This window comes from Culex pipiens, chromosome 2 (genome assembly GCF_016801865.2).
Source record: "Culex pipiens pallens isolate TS chromosome 2, TS_CPP_V2, whole genome shotgun sequence".
NCBI classification, from domain to species: domain Eukaryota; kingdom Metazoa; phylum Arthropoda; class Insecta; order Diptera; family Culicidae; genus Culex; species Culex pipiens.
In genome coordinates, this window is record NC_068938.1 from 174,548,849 (window position 1) to 174,574,538 (window position 25,690).

The following is a 25,690-nucleotide window of genomic DNA, read 5'->3' on the forward strand; positions in this document are numbered from 1 at the left end:
ATGCCAGTTGGCTCTCGCTTTGCGAATAATTCATTGCATTATTTACCGGGAACAGGAGAAAATGTAATAAAAATTGCGTTCCTTCCGTGCCCCCCTCTTTTTGACTGCCCAATCGAATCATCTCCGTTGTCCGGGCCACTGATCTGGGCTGTGGGTCTCCTTCCCCAAACGGCGATGGTTTCATCGCCACAAATCCAGCAACCGGCAGCTGCACTTTCAGTTCAAAATAATAAAAAAGAATAAAAAGTCGGGTGAATCTCTCGGTGCCTTCCTCCTTCATATTGCCAGCAATGAAAAAGTGCACATTCGGTCCGCAGAGTTGTTACTGGCCCGCCACTAAATCCACGTCCGCGTAATGTTTTATCCCCCCACCAAGGACCACCCCCTCCCCACCTTCTTGGGGGTGGTGTGGCGAGAGAGGAACCGGTATCAGAAGCAGCGGATGTTACACACAGAAGGCGAGCCCTTAAAAAGCAGTGCATTTCATAAATTATTTAAAAATGGTGGAGGAGATGGAAGTTTAAATTTATTTTTCCAGCGCCGGAGGCAAACCGACGCGCTGTCCCGTTTTGGCTGCCGAGGGTACGTCGTCCTGCTCGCGCGTTATGTCCCCATATTGCATTTGAGAAGGTGCGCGCACCCGGTGGACCGATTCAGGAAGAGGACGGCCAGAAGGATACCAGTTTTTTGGAAGCAGTTGTGGTATGCTCAAATTGTGTTGCATTACAAGATTGTTTGCACGGGGTTGAGGAAATCTGTGATAAATTCAATTGTTACAAATATTTTTGCTTTTTTAAGCTATAACAGTCAGCAAGTTTTGTTTTGTAAATTCAAAATATTTTTTTTTCTTATCATCCAAATATTTTGGTTTTTATCGTTTCATTTGCCAGTGCTATTGTGGTCCAAACAGTACGCCGGGACCCGTGGTTGCGGGCAAGCGTGATTGCCTCTCACCCAGTCGGCTTGGGTTTGATCTCAGACGGTCCCGGTGGCATTTTTCGAGACGAGATTTGTAGGATCACGCCTTCCGTCGGACGAGGAAGTAAATGTTGGCCCCGGTCTAACCTAGAGGGTTAGGTCGTTCGCTCAATCCAGGTGTAGGAGTCGTCTCCCTGGGTCCTGCCTCGGTGGAGTCGCTGGTAGGCAGATCGTCAGTTCGAATCCCGGGGTGGATGGAAGCTTAAGTGTAAAACGAGGCTTGCATTTGCCTCAACGCTTGAATGGACACCTATTTTCGAGTAGGAATCTCGCAATCGAGAACGCCAAGGCAATGCTGTAGAGCAAATAATTTCGAACTTAAGTTGCACTTGTTTATTTTTTTTGTTTTGTTATTAAAGATATTTTACACAAGTGTGCATTAGGGTGCCCAGAATATGGGAATTTTCTTCAAAACCTCGCTCCACAAGCTGAATATTGTTCCTTGAGCTATTTTAGGATTCTGAGCCAAATATGAGCAAAATCGGTCAACATTTACCCATTGATACTCGAAGGTGATGTTTTTATGGAAAAAATCAAAAAAATGTAAGGAAAACCTAATTTTCTCACGGTTTGGCTTGCACGGTGCACTTCTTCCAACAAAAATTTTGTTGAAAATCTGACGACTATGATTAATTTTGCGATTAATCGCTGCCTGTAACACCTCACGAATAAGACTGCTGAGAATAACCTTTATTCTCAAATTGCGACGACTAACTGTCATTCGTCGAGTGCACCACCGCTGTCTGCCTGTGTGGATCAATCGGACCGCGCGCTGGACTCACAATCCAGAGGTCGCTGGTTCGAATCCCGAGGTGGACGCAAAAAAATTCTAAGTGTAAAATATAGGTATTCGGTGCCCTCTCCCCGTGCCATACCTTCACACTTAGGAGACCCGGGAGGCGGAGTCTTGTCGCAAAAAGAACGATACACACCTGTGGATCCGTTGACGAAACCGCAAGGTTTAAGAGGGCCACATTATAAGGTGTTACGTCGATTCCGTTCCCGCACCACCGCTGATTATAACAACCCATGACTGCTGGTGTTAAATGGGGAAAATTATAATCAGATCGCAGCAAGTTGGCGACTAAACCCAATCATTCAAATTTTTATTCGTCTCTGCCACAGCCAGCGATCAAGTGCTAGTCGGGAAAGAAGTGATCAAAGCATACTCAGAGGGCCTTTCTTAAGGTAATCGTTATTCGCTCGAAGTGATTTTTTTTCAACCAAAATATTTCCAAAAGTGAGTTACTTATTGGAAATTTAATGCTCTACAACTTTGTACAACATACCAAAGCTGTAAAACTCGATCCTGAAAAGTTATTAGCGATTTCAAAAAGTCATTTTGGTATGAAAAACATTTTTTTCACCAACTTTAGGCTCGGGTATCAATGGGTTAACCTCATACAATGTCGCTCAAAATTTGCACAGATGCTTAAATAACTCAAAAACCCGTTTTTCGCTTATGGAGCAGGGGGTCATTTTTTCTGGGCACCCTAGTGTGCATTCGTCTCTTGACATGTTTAATTTTAATCTCTCTATATATTTTATAAATTTTTAAGTTTTTTAAACAAAACATACATAAGTTGCAATCATTCTTTAAAAAGTTACATCCAATAGATACAATCGACTTTCTCTGGGTCGATATTGCAGGCCCAAGTTTGGAGGAAGCAATCATGATATATCATTAAATAATTGAAGTAAGCTACTAGAAGGTACTAAAATTTTCACTGGAGAAAAAAAGAATATTCCGAAGTCAGAGATTAATAGCGATCTCTGACTTCGGAATATTATTTTTTTCTTCAAAGCATCGATAAAATGGCATGAAATGATTCTAAAATTTAAATTCACGTTTTCTAGCAGTAAAAGCCACTTAAGCAGCGGCAACAGAAATATACTTTTTTTTAAATAATAATAAATAATAATACAAAAAAAAAACAAAAATCTTAATGACTACAACAAAGAATTTTAGATAAAACTTACGGTAAGTGCTACGTCAAAAATTCATTAAAAAACAACTATAGTTGATTATAAGGAACCTTCTGTAATTGAAAAAATATGATTATCGAGATATTTTAACATTTTCCACGTTCCGTATAGGTAATTTTATTATTTGATGGTCCTCATGGAAATTGCTATTTCTGGATGTGAAAAATTACTAAGCCAATAACTTATTACTATAGCTAGTGATTTTTCACGAATTCACAGAAGTCACGTAATCCGTGAAATTTACGCTTGGTCATAAAATTGTCAATTTGCTTCTAAGTTTATTTGAATATAGATTTTTTTCAACGTTATTAACAGGCATTTTGGAACTCATTTTTGAAGTTAATGATTTTAAATCTTTTACGAAAAATTTCAGCGAAATATGTTTTGGATGTAAAATGCCAGGGATAATACAGTTTGGTGTATAAAGCATTTTAAAACAGGTTTTTAAATATCTTTAAAAAAAATTGAAAAACGATTAACAAATTGCACAAACCGCAAGGAAAGTAAAAAAAATAAAATTTTGGGCATAAATGAAGTTTTTTACAATTTACATTCATTATAAACTTTGCAATGTTTTCTCCCAAAATTTAGCTCATAAGTTTTATTGTCCTCAATATTTTGTTTCAGGGTTTCATATATTGTATCATAAAGAACAGCTTACTTTTCAGTACATTTCATGAACACAATTATTCTAAAATAACTCATTTTTGATAGATTTTAAGAGTACCGTGAAATTGCCGTGAAATTCCAATGTTTTGAAATTGGCATGCCGCGTTATTTCATTTTTTATCGTGAAAAACAACTAGCCCTACCTATTACGCCAATACAAATTGTATTGAATCGGTTTGGATGATTTCTCCAGAATCTTGTTACCCAAACTTAACGATTCTCAGATTCCTTTTCCAAGAAATTAATGTTGATGATATTTTAATAAAAGATGGAAATTCACTAAAAATCAACTTATTTCTATATAACATTTTTAAATTTGAGGTTTAAAGGTGATATCAAACTTCTACTTATTTTTAGCATAATTTTCATAATTTTTAAGCAAAAAGTATCACATATTGCTTCATACTTAACAACGGTAAGCTAATGTCAAAATTGTGCAAAGTATCAATTTATGAAAATATTTTTGTTTCCTTAAGTCAATTTCTGATCTGTGTTTCCAAACTAGAAAATAATGTGCTCTATTTAATTAGCAATACACAAGAAACGTTATGCAATTTATCCTTAATAACTTACCATATTTTTTATGTGTTTCCTTGAAAATTTAAATTTCAAAACTAGCGTAGTATGAATTAAGTTCAATAAAAAAAGCCTTAAAAATTAAATCAGCTAGTGAAAAATATCAATTCTTTGATTTTTGGTTTCATACTGTTGAAAAAAAAAAGAATCCACAGATGCAAATTTCAATGTTCGAGCTGCACATTCTAATAATTATGCGTATTTCTACCAACCACAAAAGCAATCACCTCTTCAGACAACTTGTCGTTTTGCATCCTGCATCTATTCCATCAACCTCCGAGATGACCCTTCTTTAGATGCACCAACAACAATCGACTCTTCCTCCAACGCAGGTCCACGCCGTCCATCGACTGTTGTTTGAACAGTCGCGTTTGTAATCTGGCATTTTGCTGCCTCCAAAGGCCGAGACTCGGCTTTGTTGTTCCTTTGGGTAAACATGAAACAACTGGCCATCACCATTGCATTGTCGTCGTCGCTCGTTCATTGAAGGTGGCTCGCTCTATGTTCGCTAGTACTCAGTGCGGTGTGGCTTTTTACCAGCCAGACCTGTCCGGTCAAATGAAGCGAATAATTCATCAAACACTTTGTGTTGTATTAATCCTCTGCCGCACTTCTATAGCTATCCGGATCAGGGATCAGCGCCACGACAAATTTGTCTGGGACCGAGTTGGACAAAGTGGGAAGATGTTGACAAATTTTTATTTTTGTGGATTAAAATTATTTTTTCAGGTGTTCAAAGGATTTGTTTACAAATAAACAGCAAATCAATTCTGCTTTTAAGCTTTTTTTTCGCAATTTTGATAAAGCAAATTTTGGAGTATATTTGCGAGAATTTGAAACAATATTTTCATTGTTCTATAGCAGAAAAATATGCTACCTTCTCCTTGTCGGGCCACGAAATCCTCGTTCTCACATTTCACTTGACGATTCCAGTTCACCACGAATACGCATGTCACTCCCCTCGTAGATTTTTTTCCCACCCCACCGTCGTCGGCTTCGCCAAATTTCACCCAAACCGCACATTTGTCGTCAAACAAAGAAATCCGAAAACGTGATAATGAACTCCTCACCAACCAGCCCACAGTCCTCAAAGGGAGACGAAAGGAAAACTGCCGGGAAAACAACCCCGAAAACGTGACCAAGTGTTGATAAACTCCCGCAGTTATTTGGCATCATTAAATTTGCAAAACGATAGCAATCCGACCGCAGGTTTTTTTCCTTCGACTCAACACAAAAGGAAAAGCCCGGAAAATTATCAGGTCTTTTCCCTGGAAAAATTCTAATAAACTCAAACGTAATCAAATTTGGCGTCCCCAGCGCGAGAGTGACGCGTGACTGGAATATTTCCGGGGCCGAAAGTTGCCTTTTTCTTTATGACATTACCCACAGTTAAACGAAACGAGTCAAGATGATAACAGTGCGATAAACCCCTCTTCAGAGAGCATGTCCCCAAAAAAGTGTCCCTTCAACCGCAACACACACAAAAGAAATGGCCTATTTCCGGTCAATTTCGGTTAGAGTCCACCCACCTCACACAACCTTTTTGAGAGTACCTTAAAAATTCCACAAAATTTAATCCTGTTTAGGTTGCGTACACAGCTGGACTTGAAGTCCCTCCCGACAAATTGAATTAGGATCAGGGACTGGGGAAAAGGGATATGAAAATATTTTTGTTATTTCCGGGGAAGCATGGACGACACACGTCACCAGCCAACTTGAGCGGGTCCATGCTTGAGGACATCGTCACTTACCTGCCAAGTGGCCGATTCCAGGGCGGCAGTGAGAAAGGACATCCGGTACCGCTGGGGGAGGTTCTGTGGTTTGATGGTGTAAGGATTATCTGGATGGAGAAAAACGTAAAATATTGGCAAATTTGAATGAACATTTTTGGAATATAAAAAATCAGGTTCCACTTTTGTTTGCACCATTTGGTTTTCAAAAATTTTGACGTTTAGACCACTTTAAAAAAAAAACAGTTTTAGTAAATGATTTTTGTATTTTTTTTAGGAGAGACAAACCATCCTGCATTTTCTGTCAGTTTTTTGGTTATATTTTAGGCTATTTCCTTAAAAAAATTGAACGAAAAAAAAATCGTGACAACACCTTTAAATTTAAGTTTTCGACTTAAAAATCAAAAAATCTCATAGATGTGGCGTGTATTTTTGTTCCAGTGTATTTTTTTCAGAAAGCTCGTCCAATTTCCTACAAGTTAGTCTTTGGCCACTTTTTGATACGACGCAACGGCTTCGAGATACAGTAATTTTTAAATTGCAAAATACAAAAATATTTAAATACCTTACGCCCTTCTCAAGTGTTATTTTCGAGTACTATTGGCTCCATATACACAAAAATGGCTTATATAGGCCTAGGATAACATGTCTACAAAGATTTATTGAAATCGGAGAGGGTCGGGTATCAAAGTACCAGAAAAATTCCTGATTTGAGCTGGAATTGCTCATGAATGAAAATAAATATTTCAAATAGCTAAAATAATCAACTAGATAAATATGGATCATTATAAGGAACCAGAAAAAGTTTTAACACCAAAAGTTTTTTATCGTCGTGTTAAAAATTTTTTTCACGAAATTCGTGAATTTTCAGCAAAAAATAAATAAGCTTTTAATTACAAGCCATGGTTTCAACATTCGAAATTTTTGCTTTTTATTCCAGTCCCTTTGTTTTGCAATCATCAGTTTTTAACTTTATTTCATTTCTTTTAATTTATTTCGTTGTTTGGCTGAGATGTGGACTTTTTTTCAACAGCTGATTAAGGTGAAGCCGTTGATCATTTTCGAAGAAAATTGATCATCACTATAAAATATTCTGTATTAAATTCAATTTAACGAATTTCACCACCAAAAGGAATCAGCATGTGCCGGTTGTTGCCTTCTTGAAGCCACTGAAAGAATTTTTGACCTAAATCAAATGTGCTTCAAAATTTATATCATTTTGTGGCACAGTCATTGACGTCCTAGTTAGCAATCATTGATCAATGATGATTTCCATAACTTTACAAGGAATGGGATAATCGTTACCAAAAGGAATCAGCATGTGTAGGGCACTATTCTAAACAACTTGTAGAAGGAATTTTGTCAAAATATTGAAAGCGACTCAAAAATTATATCTTTGAACGAAAAATCATGACAATGATGGAAGTCTTCACGTTAATTCAAATTTTGGAACAGGGTTTAGGGGTGTTAAAGAATCGAGTAAATCTACTGAAGGAAAAAAGTTACATAATAAGTAGAGGGTGACGAGCGGGAATTCCCGGGAAAAATTTCCCGGGAAATCGAATATTTTCGGACCTCTCGATTCCCGGGAAATTTGGTCGAGACTCCCGGGAAATTTTAAGCTTATGAATATCGAAGCAAAATTATAGAAACTAATCAGCTAATCAACTGATTCGAAATTGTTTTTGTCATTGTATGTTAAATTTAATATTCGGTGTTCAAGTTTGAATAAACCAATGCATCTCTAATCTTCTAATTCAGAAAGTTTAAATTTTAACTAAAGCATATTTAGCAGTTATTGTTTTTAATTATCAATTCAAAGAGGAAAAGCCTTTTCAAGATAAGTATAATTTACTTATCCTCTCTCGAGCATAGCAATACTCTTAATCTAGTTTTTTTTGGTAATGCTAAGGTTTTTTTTCGTTTTCCATGTCAATAAGTTGTTTTGTGTTTCGCATCAACCTCATTTTTAATTAAAAAAAACTCTGGCAATCTTTATCAAGTTAAGATCCGCCACATTTGAACATTCGGATTTTCCTAATAACTATTTCGTCAATTAATATTTACAGTTGACATTAAAAAGGAAAAAAAAAACAATTTTAAATTGTTGTTTTGAGTCGTTATTTATCATATTGCAAAAATCCCGATACTGGGAAATTATATATTAGCTTTTTTTTACATCACAAAAATCTATAAACAAGTTTGTGCAACTTTTGAAAAATCACTTAGTACGAATTAAGATTCGTAAACATTTTAAACTACAATTATGAGTCCAAAAAAAAAATCAAGAAGTGATCTTGTATTTGCAGATTCAGAAAAAAATTAAAAGTAGACAGTTCCCGAAAATAACGGACTAGTAAATAACGTTTTATTGAATAAGTATAAATTAATTGTATCTAAGTTCATTGAAAAGAAACACATTAATTACTTTTCTTTATAAATGATTGGCACTATTGGCATAGTTAAAAAAAACTCCCGGGTCCCGGGAATTCCCGGGAAATTGCAAAATTCAACTCTCGATTCCCGGGAAATTGAAAATCTCGAGAATCGTCACCCTCTTATAATAAGCTTCGAATATTTGTTTTCAACATATTTAAATATTTTCGTTCTCTTTTTAAGGTATTTTTTTTTCTTTGCCTCAGAATTTTACAAAAAATCATAATTTCACAAAAAATACATAAAATGTGCCCCTGATTTTTTTGGTAAAATTTTGAAAGTGGAGGGCGTGACATAAACTAAATAAATATTCTTGTTGGCTTTATTAAAAAAAGTATTTTAAATATGCTTTCAAAAAATACCACACCTTTGTTGAAAATAAAACCTTTATACACAATTTTAACTTTCAAATTTATTTCTTTCCAAATAAGTACTCCAACCATGCATTTGAAAGGCACAAAGTAGTTTTGTTAAAAGCTTTTGTTTAACTAGAGAAAAACATTTTACAAATATTTAAGTTCAAAAAACCTTACCAATTTTATTGCAAAATAAATATTTAATAAAATTTGATATGGAAATCGTTTGATGACACAGACATTTTTTTTTCCTTTTTTTCAACTTTAAAAGATGTGCTTAATAATTCTTATCATAACACAACATTACCTTTTGATAACAAATGTTTTTTTTTTCAGATAATTAAAATTTTGTCAGTGGGAGTGACCCCCCCCCTTAACCTCCCCCCCCCCCTTCAAGTTGGCCCAGAAAATCAGGGGGCAAAAAATTGTCAGGAAACTTAATTATTTCAATGGAAGTTTTAGTGAAATCAGCTGAAATCAATTTAAAATGCATGTTTAGAATCATTTGTAGCATATTTGGATTAATTTAAGAATCTAAGTGATTTTTGAACATTTTCGATGTTTATTAACGCTAAAGTTTTTTTTTGCATTTTTTTTTGTTTTCGTCAAATCTTTTTTTTGAAAACCAATGATTGTAAAACAACTGTACTAGTGTAAAATGCATTTCAAACACCTTTTCCTTGGAAATATTAAAATTATGGCTTGTTATTTCTTTTGTGACTGTAAAAACATGAAAAAATTAAATAGGCAAAATGTAATAATATGAGGTGGTAGAATAGGCCAAATTATACCAAAAACAAACATAAACTAAACTAGATAAAAGCAAATTAAAATAAGAGAAGTAAAGTTTTTCGTAGAACAAAAATTGTTTAAAAAGACCTCAACACGGGAATAATAACAATTTTTGAAAAAAAAATTGCCAGTACAGGTTTAAATTTTGGAAGTGAGATTTTTAAACATTTAAGAATTTTTCGATCCATGTCTCATTTTAAAATGACTGTCAAAATTACAGGTGTGGCGTCCAAATTTACCGGGAAACGGGAAAAATATTTTTGAAATCCCGGGAATTCTCGGGATCCCGGGAATTTTATGAAACAGTCATAAAATCTATGTTTTTTGTATTTCTTATGTTTTTCAAGCTTAACATCATAGAATTAGCTCAATCATATTAACTGGTGTTAATCTACTCTTCAATCTAAAAAAGGACGACAAGTTTTAAATTGATTTAACGGAATTAAAATAAGTTTTTTTTGTTCTTTGTTGTGATTTGTATTTGAAATGAACTACAAAGTGACTCAAATTAAATAAACTTATATAAATATATTTCTTTTTTATATGACATGATCCCAAAAGATTGAAAAAAATATTTGAAAATATCTTTAAAAAAACAAGAGGTGACAACAAATAAAATGACACCAGTCAATGTAAAATTTTAGATAAGTTTTGATAAGTTTTGAATATGAATAAACGCCTTTTGAAAGGAATTTTTGCAAACATCCATGTGTTAAATAAATTCACCGTTAAAATTGAAAAAAAAATTACTTATTTATACTTGTATTGAAAAGTTCAACTTTCACAAAAAACTTTTGCAAAAAACATATTTTAAAATTTATCTTTGAGTTACTACCGACAACTATGAAAAAACAATCTTAATAGGTCTTAATAGGTTAGTAGATTTTAGAGCAATACATTTAACAATCGGTGATCTGTGAAATTGTTTTGTTCTGTTTTTGTTTTAACCAAAGTTATTCAAAACATCATGCAAAACATTGCTAGATAGGTTTCTTAATTCGTTTCATTTGTTCTGATTTGCCCCACATGGCAGTGTTTGATGAAAAATAATTTGATTTGATTTTTTTTATTTAAAATCATAAATATACCTAGATATCTCAATCCTTTTTTTTTAATGCGCTAGGCATTTTGCAGATCGGTAAATTAAAATTTCAACAGTTTTCCCTAATACACCAAATCGTGTTGATATATGCCGAATACAAATCATAATGCTTTAAAATTATTATCTTTTATGAGGTATTAAACTGTTCATCTATTTCCACAACCAAATCTGAATTTCCAGACTAAAAATTGTTTTTTTTTTATTTCGGGAATTTCCGGGACAAATTATGAAAAATTCCGGGATTCGGGTATTCCCGGTTTTGGGAAAATCCCGGGAATTCCCGGGATGGACGCACTAATTACAGGATTTCTCCTTAAAAAAGTTTTTATTTTAGCAAAGTTTCTTTAAGGTGAACTCAACCCAACCTTTTCAACAGAATATGGTTTTATTGATATGTATCTGGAAAATTGCAAAAACCACAAAAAAACACTTGGACCTAATCACGCCCCCACACCCATTATAACCCGCATTGACGATACTTTCTGAAAGTTCATAAATATGTTAAAATAAACTTGTTTTCAGCTTTAAAAAAAAAATGTGCTGAGTGTATTTCATAAAAAATAAAATGTTAATTTTGCGCAATTTAAAAAAAAAACATTTTAACTGTAGATAAAAGCAAGAAACAAAATATCGTCTAATGTTTTCAACTTTTACTCATGTATGACTGAAAAATAGGGTTCTTATGTAAAAAGGCACTTTTCCAAAAAAAAGACGCTACATCTGGGATCGATGACAGATTTGTTGTCAGGAAAAAAAATTATCTCTGGCATGCGCAAGAAAAAACAAAAGTTTTATCAAATATCAAACTGGCAATAAACATATTAAGTTTACTTAACCATCGTCCCAACTATTTCACCCATTTGAACACTAGACGGTTAAAGCCAATGTACAAAAAAAAAAGATGGTTAATTCATCAGAAAAGGATGACAGATTTTGTGACAAATGATAAATTCCGTTTCCATCTAATCATTTAGAAGTTGCAAAAAGATGATTTTTTCAGTACTAGTCGTACATTTATCCAATGAGGTATACCGAGTTGGATAAATACGACGAGTGCTGAATAAAGCATTGTTAGTCAAATGTCCATGCATTTTGTCAATCCACAGTTTAAATCAAAACAAAGTTGAAAAGTATTACTTTACAAAACAAGTGCTGAAAAGTCTAGCTTTTCAGCATCCATTTCAGTGCTGAAAAGTAGATTTTTAAACCTTTTTTTTCGAAAAGTGTTTCTATTCCATTATTTTTGGGAGATAAAAGTAGGCTGTTTCGTCGTTGGAGAATGACAGGGAAAGTAAGTAGTTTCACGACGAAATTACAAAACATTTATTTTAGCAATGTTCATATTATTCTTTAAATTATATCGCAGTCGTAAATCAAAAGTCTAGTAAATTTAGAACTTTATATCAGGATACAACCATCATACCGACGGCTTACAAGCACAAATGTTTCAAACGTTCACTACCGTCGGCTTTACACCAGTCACCAAAACCATCCACTACACGTGGCACTGGATTAACAATAATTCAGAAATTGCATACGTGGCTGCTGCCAGTAACAACCAATCCGTTTCGAAATAAATGTTTAATCAAACTTTTCCCCACCGAAAAGCTCTTTTGCCCCCTCTGGTCAATTTGCTATAGAGGAGGGGAGAGGTGAGGCGATGAACTTTCCGGTGCTAAATAAAAATAATAATTACTCCATTTGCCCTGGCTGCACTATGGGGTATTTCCATATAAGCGAGCGGCCAAAAATATTTTTTTGCTTTTTTGTGACTTTTTTGTGTTGTTTGTACTTAGTATAATGAAAACAAATGAATTTTGATATTTTTCCAAAAAAAAAGTTTAATTTTCGATTTTTTCATATATTTGAGGCCACATGCATTAAAGTGGTGAATTTTAATATTCTTGCTCTGTCTATTTGATGCCCGGAATGGCGGTTTATGCTATGTTAAAGTTTCTGATTTCCGTTCAATCTCCCTCCCCTTCTTCTTGAGTTAAAATCCACCTCTCTTTGAAGACATCTCCCCCCCCCCCCCTACCCCTCCAATTAAAATTTGATTCTTGCGGTGTTTTAGAATTTTAGACGGTTTATTTTATGGAACATTGTATGGATTCTCGTCCACGTTTTTTGTTGATCCACTTGCAAAATTCACGTTTTTAACGATAAATTCTTCTAAATCAAAATCACTATGTAACCGATTGTCGTTAGATTACTTAAAATATGAACTTCTTCTATGGGATTTTGTATTCCTCGTTTTGAAGCTACAGAACAACATGAGTAGTTTTTCATCTGTGGTTTTTTCCTGAGTTGATCATGTGATGGTTCTGCAATTTTATAATTCTTACAAATATACTCGAAAGCAGTTCTCACGTTTTCAGAATAGTGCTTCGTTATATCGTACAGGGATACTACGGTATTATTATCCATACATTCAAAAGAACACAACAACGAACTGATATGAATATTCGACGAATCGTTTCTGTAAAATACTTAGAATAGGAATTTCTAATTTTATTAAACGTACTTAGGGTACCAACAAAGTCATGAATATCAAATCAATTTCAAAACATACATAGCAGGTACGTCATTTCTGCCTCCGCAGGTAAATAATGTGATTTTAACCAAGCGTATACGCGAAATCATTAATTTTCTTGCATGAATCAAAATGTTCAAAATGGCATAACTCAAAAAGTGCACATAAGTGCACTTTGAAATTTGGAGACAAGTTAGGACATGGTTCAAATTTTAAGCTGCAAAATTTTCAGATCGCACAAACGCACACAAAAAAAGTACTCCATTAACAAAGTTGAAAAAAAACTAAATTTTGAATAAAAATCCATCTTTTTTGATTTTTATTATTTTTTTTAGCCTGTAAAAGTGTGTTTTGTAAAATGCTATTGAAAAGTTGAATCAATTACCTTTCTGAATATATATAATGATGCAGGAAAAAATACATAAACAGCTACACTGTACAACTATGAAAAATAATCATTTTTTTGTCAAAAAACATGTTTTTTCTTACCATTTTCGCCTTTGAAGGTCTGCAATTCAGTGAATTTTGAACCTACAACTTTCAAACTCCGGATTTTTCTTAGTTAGAATGTTTATTTTCGAAAAAAAATACCAAAAAAATAATTAGAGTATGTCGGTTTTTCGATTTATGGCCGCCTGAAACCCCATAGTGGGCTGGCCGGCTGCCTGCTGACCCCAATAACTGTCACGAAAAATCATCGCCAATATAATTCAATTTTTAATGTCAAATCAACACTTTTAGCTTTTGCGCGTAATTTATAAAAATGAGCTTTCACCGTGAAGGTGGAATGGCGAGGGGTGAGGGGTGTGCGTGGGATTTATTGAAAATTGAAAAAAGAGCCGGTTCATCGAATCTCATGCATCACTTGATTGGTTAAAAAAATGCCATTTCCGTTCGAGTGCTTCCGCTTCGGTAGCCATTTTTTTCCTGTTTTGCCCTGGAGGGGGCGAGACTCAGTGAGCTTATAGATAATTTTCACTTTTCATTTAATATTGCATTCAGTTCGGTGTGCTTTTTTGCCCTCCGTGCGTTCTCGTAATTAATTAGGTTCTCTGAGCGTGAGTATATTTGTGTATGTGTGCACAACCATTGACTTTTGAACTTTTTGAAACCTACCCCCGGAGTTGAACGATCCGTCGCCGGGACAATCCGTCTGACCGAGAGCAAAACCACACCAAGATACGTTCCTCTGCCGAAAATTTCCCTCCGTAAAGCTTTGCCAAAAATTCGCACAAACACCCACCTACACACTCACTAGTACGCGCTTCTGGGAGTTTTTTCCGAGGTCGGCTCGCTGGCCAAACTTTCGCGGTAAAGGTTCAGCTGGCGACTGCTCGGCACCAATTTTGGAAGCCCACGGCAATTGGCCACCCCTGGCGGGCCTGACTCCGTCCCGTTCTCTCTAACCCCACTGCTCTCGTGGTTGGTGTAAATGTCGTCCCACTCTGGCACCCGTCGTGTCCCCCAGGGGGTGGATGACTGGAGACGGCGACCTACCAACCGACCGACCGACTGCTCATCATCATCCCTCGAGCGCTGCTATTGGCGAATGCTCTAGCTCCGGTGGTGGTCGTGGTGAACTCCTCTGGAGCAGAGCAGCCCTGGCCTGGTCCTTTTACATAAAGGATACACAAAATCATACTGGGGAGCAGGGTTGCGATGTGCTGGGGAAAAGGGGGGAAATTGCAAGGAAAATCTCAGAAAATGCGGTGAGCTAAAATTCGAATTATTAATTTCACTTCTCAAAATTCCCAAACCTCTCGAAATAAAAAAAAATAGTGCTATGAATTGTATTTGAGTAGTTCTCTGGGATTTTTTTTTTATTTTGGAGTTTTTTTTATTTCACAAGTAGCAAAAGGTTTTAGGAGTGCTTCAAGAGCTCTTCAAGATAGCTACTGTAAAGCAATTTGGACTGCAGCATAAAAAAACTCTCTTCAAGTCCCATCCAAGCTCTATTGCTATCTTGACGAGCTCTAGTAGAACTTCTGAAACTTTTGGGTTGGATGAAACATTGTTCATGCAATCCCAATGCATAATTAGTATGGCCAAAATATCAAAGTGGAAGTTAATTAACATCACCCCAATAAAAACAATTGTTTTAAGGTATTGGTAAAATACTTTTACTAGGACAATATACGTGGGTAATTCTCCGCTAACTCACACAACAGTTGCCCCGACCCCTCTTCGATTTGCGTGAAACTTTGTCCAAAGGAGTAACTTTTGTCCCTGATCACGAATCCGAGGTGCGTTTTTTGATATCTCGTGACGGAGGGGCGGTACGACCCCTTCCATTTTTGAAAATGCCAAAAAAGAGGTATTTTTCAATAATTTGCAGCCTGAAACGGTGATGAGATAGAAATTTGGTGTCAAAGGGACTTTTATGTAAAATTAGACGCCCGTTTTGATGGCGTACTCAGAATCCCGAAAACGGCCATGATCGATGACAACAAACTTTTTCAAAACTTTTTTTTTGTAAAATCGCGATAACTCGTGATGTTTATTAGCAAACCCATTATGTCTTTATATCAAAATTTTTGTAATTGTCTGCTCTACAACTTTGTAGAACATTGTTGCACTCTAAAAAACAACCCTGCAAAGTTAGAAAAAAACACGAAATTTTAAAATGAAAAATTTTGTTCTAAATGAAAAAATGACCCTTCTGGGTCAATGTACATTCATAAAGTACATTAAATGTCACTATCTTTAATTTTTTTTAGTTTTAGACTAAAAATGTATCTGTTTTGCTCAACGATCGCCAGTTGTGTTGGTCCGAGCCGGGATTTGAACCCTGATCTACGCTTACGAGGTGGAAGCGTTACCACTAAGCTAAGGTGCTAGAGTTTAGGATGGCGCAAAATATGGTACCGGAGTCATTTTTTTTAAGTTGTGAGATTTTTTTTCTCCATGCATTTAACCGATTTTCCCCGTATAAACTTCAACGATAAAAAGCAACCCCTTAACCTTATCTGATTTGGCTCAAAATTGGCACATTTACTTATTATTGCTTAAGAATCGAGACAGGGGGTATCTCTTCTGATTTTCCAAAATTTTCAATTTTTCTTGTCACCCTAATGTGCATACAACCTGGAAACGATAAATTAAAACAAATGTTTTCAATTGAAATTTCGACCTAGATTTCAAAGCATATTTGCAACGGCCTTAATACATTCAAAATTATTTTGAAAAAAAAAAACAACAAAACAGTAGTTTCCAATGAAAAAAAAATCAAGTTTAATTTGAGGGTTATCCATAAATCACGTAGACACTTTAGAGGGGTCACGGCGTGATTTCTTGGCAACCTCATGGAGAAAAAATAGTTTTCGTTACTTTAAAATGTGTCTTATAGCAAATTATCTCAACTTTTCAATGCGTCTTAGAGCGAATGTTTCATTGAGATATTTCTGAGATATCTTTATTTTATGTTTTTTGTTTTAAATTCCTTCATCATTTATTGGAAACTTTATGATAAGAGTTCAGAAAACTTGTCAAATGATGTTTACTCGTCAAAATGTGCAAAATAAGACAAAAAATAACTTTGTAAAAGGTTGCAAATCGCTAAATATTTTAAAAATTAATTTTTAACCTAGTTTTTGAATAGGCTGCATTAATGCAGAAATTAAAATAAGAAAACCGTATTAAAATATATGTTTACAAGAATTAATAAATCATTACATAATTTTTGTGTACAAAATTTCAGCTGTCTGCTCTGATTTACCTTGGATTTAGCTGATACAACCGAAAGTTTTGCAGGTTTGAGATTGTTAAGGGTAATTAGATTTTTATGAATAAATATCATTTTTCTTTAACCAAACATTAAACAGTTGCATGGATACCAAAACATGTTATTTACTCGAAATTGAACTACAAACTTAACTTAACTGTAGAGTTTCAGGGGGAAAACCTTTTCATGAGTATGAATGGTTTCTTTCTAGTTTTTTTTTGTATGCAATGATCAAGGAAACAGCACTGTTATAGAAATCATAGCTGTTTTAAAAACGTTCTACAAGTATCTTGAGTTTTGTTAAAATAGCCTCCATGGCTTCTGTTTGATTTTTTGTTAAAATATTTTTTTTATGGTTGTTTCAACCAAAAAAAATGTTTGTGAAGGTTTTTTAATCATTCTCAGTTGAAACTCACGAATTTTATTGCTTCTTTTAAATGCATTTTCAACAGTTACATATTAAACAAAATATTTTTACTTTATACTCATGAAAATATGACTTTTGAAGCATCCAACAGTAATTTATAGTATATTTTCGATTTTAAAGCATGTTTTGTATAAATGTTCCTGATTCATGTTTGTTTAGGGAAATTATCTAATATTTCAAAAAAAGCAAAAATACTCTTAACAATCTCACTCCTGCATAAATTTTGGTTTTCAGCCAAATCAGAGCAGACACGTGATATATGTTTACAAAAATTATGTTATAATCTTAATTTAAATTTTCATTTCAATACTATTTTATGATATCAGTAACTGAATGATCCCTCAAATTTAAAACTCAGTTAAAATATAATTTTCAAAATATTAAGCAATTTGCAACCTTCCACAAATTTATTTCTTGCCAAATTTTGCACATATTGATGAGTAAATGACACATAACAGAAATCGTTTGACTAGTTTCCTGAACTGTTTTTTTTTTAAATAAATAATGTAGGGTTTTAAAACATAAAACTAAAAATAAAGATATCGGAGAAATTTCTTGATGAAACATTTCGCTCTTAGAAGCATTTAAAAGCTGAGAAAATTTCCTATAAGACATATTTGAAAGTAGCGATGACTATTTTTTCCTGATAAGGTTGTTCTAGAAAACACGTCGTGGGGTGGAGGGGGGGCGTGGGGGCTTTGGCGATTGTCTACGCTCCGTAAGTAAGGTACCACAAAGGTAGGGAGGGTCTAGATTTCCAAAAAAAAAGTGTCCATTTGGTTTATGGATGGTCCCTTTATTATTGTAAAGAGTCAACTAATTACTAAAATGTGTGTGATCAGAATTATACAAAAAATGTTACTTAATACACCCTCAGGTGGTTGGCGTCTTCCTCACATTTAAAGGGTGCTATCCAAAATGCAAAAAATGCGTAAATAACACTTAATTGCTTATAACTTTTGATTGATTTGTCAGATCTTCAATGTCTTGGACGCGTTGAAAAGGTTTTTTAAATACATTTCTGAAAATGTATAGCATGACGGGTTTTCTTACAAAAAAACACCCTTTTTACAATCTTCCGGACTTTTGATAAAATCGTTTTTAAGCATAACTTTTGAAGTACTTAACTAAACTGCATAATTTTAATAACGACTTATGGGACCCCAAGATGGATCAAATGACGCCAAAACGGACAAAATCGGTTCAGCCAATGTCGAGATAATCCAGTGACAATTTTTTGATCAACATCCCCCACACACACAGACATTTGCTCAGAATTTGATTCTGAGTCGATAGGTATACATGAAGGTGGGTCTAGGAAGTCTAATTGAGAAGTTCATTTTTCGAGTGATTCTATAGCCTTTCCTCAGTAACGTGAGGAAGGCAAAACTTGTGATAAAAATGCTTGGAAGCTATCACAATCAGTTTTGAGAGGTTTTGTCATTAGTCAGCCTGATTCATGAAGATATAAATATATCAACAAACAAAGAATAAAGTTATAATGCTTATGAAGCCTTTAAAAAAATAAAAATAAATAACGACTATCTGTAATTTTACACTGTTTGTTTTAAGTTTCTGTCCCATCCTCTTTCGAAAAAGTCTAAAATTCAAGATGAATGCAATATTCATACAGCAATAATATTTTTTTTAAAAACATCTGTAATCTGATTTGAAACAAAATCCATAACAATCAACTTCTTATTTTATTAATTTGTTATTGTTTTATCCGACTTTTTTGGCATTCAAAACTAAAGACATATACGGAAATTTGCTATAAATATTTGAAAGCACAGGTTTGAAAAACGAACGATTTAATTTTATTTCAAAACAATCTACCAAACACACCCCGAACAATTCCATTTCATCCAAACCCTCCAGAGTGATCCTTTGGCTGGCTACTGGGCAACAACATCCCCGCAAGCGCGCACGTCTATCCTCTACCCTACACAGGGAAAGACGTGTTTGTGCCTGTGAGTTCGTGTGCGTCCTTGACTGTGTTAGTGTGTCGTCACAGGACTTTTTGCGAGGGGGGAGTGAGGCTGGAAAAACAGATACATTTTCTCGGTTTGTTTGTATATTACCTTCTCCTCGTCTGTCGTCATCGTCGTCGTCCTGCCAAGTCCTTTCCGTACCCAGTCGACTCTGCTCCTGTTGAGTGCTGCCCGTGGCAAGGGCATAGAACCTTTGTATGTGTTTGTAAACCGAAAATATGTTGGTGTGTATGTGTGCCAGGAAGAATGGAATGGAATCCTCGGCAGCTTCAAGGACCTCGTCCTCGCAAACTGAATAGTCAACAGAAGCGTTCACGTTCCACGTGGAATTTCTTGCTCTCTGCGCTATAGCAGCATCCATCGTCCTACAATCTACACACAGCGAAAGAGTTGCAACACACAGCAGTAGGTGAGCATCACAAAGAAGCAGCAGCTGATGGAGCTTTGGGCGGAAAGCTTTCCGGGCCCTTTTTTGCCAACCTCCACCGCGCCGCTCTTCCTCAACGACGGCAGCAGAGGTTAATTCCGACGGCCCTGAACCCTGCAAACGGAGGAACTTTCTGGGGGGGTAAAAACAGAGCATTTTCCGTGATTTTATGAACAGCGCAGCGCGCAAACACCGACGGAAGTTGGTAAAGTGATTTCGTTTTAGTTTTTGCACTTTTGCTCCGGGAATGGCACCCGCTTGGGTAAGTGGTTTTTAGATGCAGTTTTTGCTCACTTGATGCAGTTGTATTCTCAGCAAAATTGATTGAATAAGGCCAATTCAAATTTTAATTACAGTTTTTGTTTATCGACTTTTGCTGTGGTAAATGAAAAAAAGTATAAAAAATGAAATAACAAGCCATGGTATTGACATTTGAATGAAAAAATCTGTTTTAAAATTAGTTTTAAACCTGCCCAGTTGATTTGCAATCATTAGATTTCTAAATATCCAAGCACTGAAGAAATTTTTTTACGCCGAAAAAAAAACTTTTTGCGAGGCTGTAGATTTGAATTCCACAAAAATTTTAATTATTTTGGATCAATCCTAGACATGCTCAAAATGATTTTAAACGCCCCCTGATTTTTGGACCGATTTGAAGGGGCAACATAAACTTTTAAAAATATTTGCAACAACCTAAATATCTGGTAACAATGAAATGTTGTCCAAATAAAGGTGCTCACCCAAGAATGATAGATTAGGATGTCAGGAAAATGTTTCAAAACACAGTAATATTACATCTGGGAATGGTGACAGATTTGGTGCATAAAAAGGTTTACCTCAGTAGTAGGTGAAATTTTCATGAGTTCCTGATGCATTTCACTTATAACACATTGTTTAAGCAAATTTAGATAATATTCAATCATCCAAATTTTCAACATTCCAAAAACTTAACTCTTTTACTGTGTAGCTGCCATTTACACCAAAACTAATATTTCTTCAAATTTCTTTCGACGTTCCATAGGGATTGAGTTGGGCTACAATGTCCTTTCATTAGTTTTGGTCAAAATTAAGAATATACCCAGAATCCAGGGCTGTCTCATTGTTCCCCACTCATTTCAACCCATGAGTAACAATGAGACACTTCGATTTTTCTTCATTAAACTTTTCAAAATCTATGGAAATCTTCCAAAACATGAATTAAAAGTGATTTTTGGCATATTTCTAGAGTTTTTACCTCATTTAACCAAAAATACAAAGTTATTTGGTGTAAATATCTGGATTAGCGTGGCTCACGGATATATGAAAAAGACAAAAGTGTTCAATTTCGAACGCCTCAACCGGAATTTTGTAGCAATATGGCCCCAAAACATAGCCTGAAATTTTGAGCGCATTTGGTTAAGGTTTAGAACTTCCACCAATGACCTGAAGTTATAAAGAAATTTCAATAAATTTAATTTATTTATTTTCAACTTTTTAACTCTTCTTCGAGTATATTTTCCTATGCCCTATGAATTTTTCTCAAAGTAGTGGTTTCTTATAGGTTTCGATCCGGGGAACAACTTTGTAGAACATCACAAAGCGCTAGGAATTAATCCCGGAAAGATACAGGCAAATTTTTAGAGCACGTTAAAAAAAAAATCCTAGCTTCAAAAAATATCCTGTATCTTTTCAGGATCTATTCCTAGCGCTTTGCGATGTTCTACAAAGTTGTTCCCCGGATCAAAACCTATAAGAAACTTGAGAATAAGAAAATTTGATTGGGTTTTGGGAAACTTTATCTAAGAAGAGGTTAAAAGTGAAAATTTCCCATAGTAAATCTTTAAAAGTTCCATACTAACTTCAGGTCAATGGTGGAAGTACTAAACCTTAACCAAATGCGCTCAAAATTTCAGGCTATGTTCTGGGGCCATATTGCTACAAAAATCCGGTCGAGGCGTTTGGAATTGAACACTTTTGTCTTTTTCATATATCCGTGAGCCACGCTAATCTGGATTAAACAAAATTTTAGAACAACTTTTGTTAATTAAACTTTCATGTTGGTAAAATTAATCTAAAATGTTCAAGGCAAGTCACCTGCTATGGAACAATACAAAAACATGATGTTTTACAAGAAAAGTATTGATTTTCATAGAGTGTCTCATTGTTCCCCAGCTGTCTCATTGTTCCTGTCAAGTGCGTCTACAATGAGACAGTTGAATAACTCTGGCTGTAGATGTCGGATCGATCTCATATTTTGGTCCATGTTAGAACACATTAAAAAAAAGAAAATGCATCAAAAAGCACATTAAAACATGCTGATGAAAAAAATAGAAAAATCGTTGAAAGTTGAAAACCAAAAGTGTCTCATTGATGACTACCCTACCCTACACCAATCGACAACAAATTTGTCATCGGTCGCAGTAGCATAATTGGTAACGCGGATCAGTACCGTTGATCAGTTGTGGGTTCAAATCCCACCTGCACCAAGTGGAATCTTTTTCGCAATCTCTGAAACATTACTAGCAGTTGTTGTAATACTTTAATATCGTTGCTTTTAAACAAATAAAATACATTGGCGCTGCATTGTCTGGATTATCAATGATGCAAAAAATGTCTGGATCAGTCGATTTAAAAAAAAATCAATTTCTCATGAATAAGAAAATATTGCAAAAAAATATTGCTATTTTAATTTAATTTTTTTTAATTTAAGGGATAGTTTGAATTTATATCATAAAACCATTGTATTTTCTAAAAAAAAACTACTTCTTCAAATTCATCGACCTAGAACGAGTTGTGGCGCTTTAACCACGGCAAATAGTGTCCAGGGCATTTGTGGAAATACTATGTTCCATCCCTGAGGGTCCCGGAGCACCAAAACTTTCTAGCTTGGTGGCTTCCAACGATTTATTTCTTTAACAAACAGGATCGTGAGCGGGGGATACCCACGTTTCTTCAGAAATGATAAACAAGCTAAAAAATATTGAATGTTGAAAAAACAATATTTTTTTAAAGATTTTAAACATTGTTAAAATGCCAAGGAAATACAAACAGAATACAAACAATTTTTTTTTATTCAGGTGTTACATACATGTAAAAAATCTCAAAATTTCATATTACAGAAAATTTATTGAATCCACTAAAAATATGATTTTCAATCAGTCCTGAAAGTTTCATGAAGATATTACATGATTAAACTGAGTTAGAGACGATTTTAAGCACAGCACAGCACACAGCGAAACTGCCCTACACACGCTAGTGTCACGTATCGAGAACGCACTGAAATATAAAGAATCTGCACTTTGTGCTTTTCTTGATATTCAGGGTGCCTTCGATAACACTTCGTACACAGCCATCAATGAAGCGCTCCGGTCGAGGAACGTCGATGGAACAACTGCGAGCTGGATTCATGCTATGCTTACGAGCAGAGAGATTTCAGCATCGCTAGGAGACACATCTATCACAATAACAGCAGCCAAAGGCTGTCCGCAAGGGGGAGTACTCTCTCCTTTGCTTTGGCTGCTGGTGGTAGATAGTCTTCTAAGAAAACTTACACTACTCGGCTACGAAGTCATTGGATATGCTGACGTCGTAGTCTTAATCATCCGGGGGAAGTACGACGGAACGTTATCGGACCGTCTACAGTCAGCTCTAAACTGCACCATGTCGTGGTGTGAGCAGGAAGGGCTGACAGTAAACCCCAACAAAACCGTGATAATCCCGTTTACTAACAGGAGGAAACACGACCTTAGGCCGCCTACCTTGAAAGGAACCCAAATGACCTTCAGTTCTGAGGTCAAATATTTAGGAGTAATCCTTGACAAAAAGCTGAACTGGAATGCACATCTGGACTATGCGGTAAAGAAGGCAACTACTGCTATCTGGGCGTGCAACAAAATGCTCGGCAAAACCTGGGGCCTTAAACCGAAACTTGCATTCTGGTCTTACACCACCATCGCTCGACCTAGGGTAACCTATGCGTCGACCGTTTGGTGGCCGAAGACTGAACAGAAGAAATGTCAGTCGAAGCTGACCAAGCTCCAACGACTGGCATGTCTCTCTGTAACGAGTGCAATGAAAACAACCCCTACCGCGGCCATGGAAGCCATGCTATGCATTCTGCCTTTACATTTACATGTGAAGCAGGAGGCAGCGCTTGGCGCTCTACGACTACAACGGTGTAACAATTGGGTGGAAGGAGATGGAACGGGTCACTCGCGGATCGTGAAGGCTTTTGACATTTCCCCCCTTGCAACTTCAGTCTCGGACTGCATGGAGGTGAGGCCCAACATGGACATTCCATATGAGGTGATTGAAACAAATCGCCAAATGTGGAGTAATGGAGGACCTACACTTCCAGAAGGAACTATTCGTTTCTTTACGGATGGTTCAAAAATGGGCACTTCTACTGGAGCTGGAGTCTTCGGTCCTCGAACCAGGGAAACCATATCTATGGGAAAGTGGCCTACCGTTTTTCAAGCAGAAGTGTATGCCATACACATCTGTGCGAGGACGTGTATTATGAGAAATTATAGACACGCAAAAATCGGTATTTTCTCGGATAGCCAAGCTGCACTATTGGCATTAAAATCCTCTAAATGCGAATCCAAACTTGTTTGGGAGTGCGTCGCTTCCCTAAGGGAACTTGCTTCTCGGCATAACAGAGTGATGCTGTTTTGGGTCCCAGGGCACTGCGGCATTGAAGGCAACGAAATGGCTGATGAACTTGCCAGACAAGGCTCATCAAACATCTTCGTGGGTCCCGAGCCGTTCCTTGGAATCTCAAAATGTGCCGTGAAGCAAGAAATAACTAATTGGGGACAATTGCAAATCGCTTCAATCTGGGGCGAGATGCGAGGATTGAGACAAGCTAAAACTTTTATCACTCCAAGTCCTTCAATTGCCAGGAAACTTCTTGGCTTAAACCGTAGGGAACTACGAATACTCGCAGGGCTTCTAACAGGACATTGTCCTGCCAGATATTACCTGCACAAAATCGGCAGGTGGCCTAACAACCTCTGTCGTTTTTGTTTAACTGAGCTGGAAAGCTCGGCACATTTACTCTGCTTCTGCGGAGCACTTGTGTCTCGAAGGCTGCGGTTCTTTGGATCGCACCTTCTTACGCCGTACGATGTATGGCACCACACCCATCCCAAGAAGGTCATACAGTTCATCGACTGTATTGCGCCGGATTGGGATAAACCATGTCTGCAAAATAACCCCTCGTCTTCCGATCCAATGGATACGAGTAATTTGTAGTATGGACAGTAACCAGGGTACATCACAAAAGATAGCCTTCTCAGGTGGTCGCAGTGAATTTAACCCAATGCCCATTGAAAAAAAAAGCACAGCATTTTGCCGTGCGCAAAGTGGACTGTCACTCTTTCTGGGCGTTTTTCTCGAAACACCGAGTTGATCTACGGGTGCCACGATATCTCGAGATGGGATGGACCAAATTGGGTAAACACAAATTTGGGTTGAAGTCTCTCAAGACATATCCCGTGTGCATGACGAAGCCCGATTTTGAAATTTTGCCTTTTTTTGGAAATATAAAAATTAAAACTGTCGATTTTTGAATAAGAGAAACACAAAAATATTTTTAAATTAAAAAAAAAGTTTTTTTGAAAGTCGGCCTTCGTTATGTACACAGGACCGTTTTAACGAGTCTTCACCAAAATTTTGAGCCGATTTGGTCAAGGCAGTGTTAAGATATCGTGGTATCCGTTTTTTTTTTCACGCATAATTTGAAAAAAATAAAATAAACTAAAGCTGTCAAAATATGCAATAAATAATGAAACATGCTGCTGTTATTTTTGAAAAGTAATAAATATATAAAACAAAATAATTTTCTCAAAATTGTACCTCTTTTTCAGAATTGTGATATCAAATCAAAAATTTGTAAAAAAGTCTAAAAATGCCCTACTAAATATAAGTTGCTAAAATTCATTGCCTATGGCCGTTGCAAAAAAATTGATCTGGATAAAAAAATA

At 35.7% G+C, this 25,690-nt stretch overlaps 2 protein-coding genes across 2 annotated transcripts in view; one reads left to right on the forward strand and one right to left on the reverse strand.

The window, feature by feature from the left end:
* Positions 1-14,422, reverse strand: part of LOC120416997 (transcription factor AP-2-epsilon) — a 279,517-nt gene extending 265,095 nt beyond the window's left edge. The window contains exons 1-2 of the mRNA XM_039578936.2: positions 14,275-14,422; positions 5,961-6,049 (exon numbers count right to left, since the gene is read on the reverse strand). Coding sequence (XP_039434870.1) covers positions 5,961-6,002 — 42 coding nt within the window. The 5' untranslated portion in view covers positions 6,003-6,049; positions 14,275-14,422. The remainder of the gene's footprint in view (positions 1-5,960; positions 6,050-14,274) is intronic.
* A 9,475-nt stretch (positions 14,423-23,897) lies between these two features.
* On the forward strand, positions 23,898-25,022 carry LOC120417000 (uncharacterized). Its single transcript, XM_039578942.2, has 2 exons — positions 23,898-23,978; positions 24,009-25,022. The coding sequence occupies exons 1-2, from the start codon at positions 23,973-23,975 to the stop codon at positions 24,957-24,959; spliced, it is 957 nt and encodes a 318-aa protein (XP_039434876.1). The 5' UTR covers positions 23,898-23,972; the 3' UTR covers positions 24,960-25,022.
* Positions 25,023-25,690: the final 668 nt, after the last annotated feature.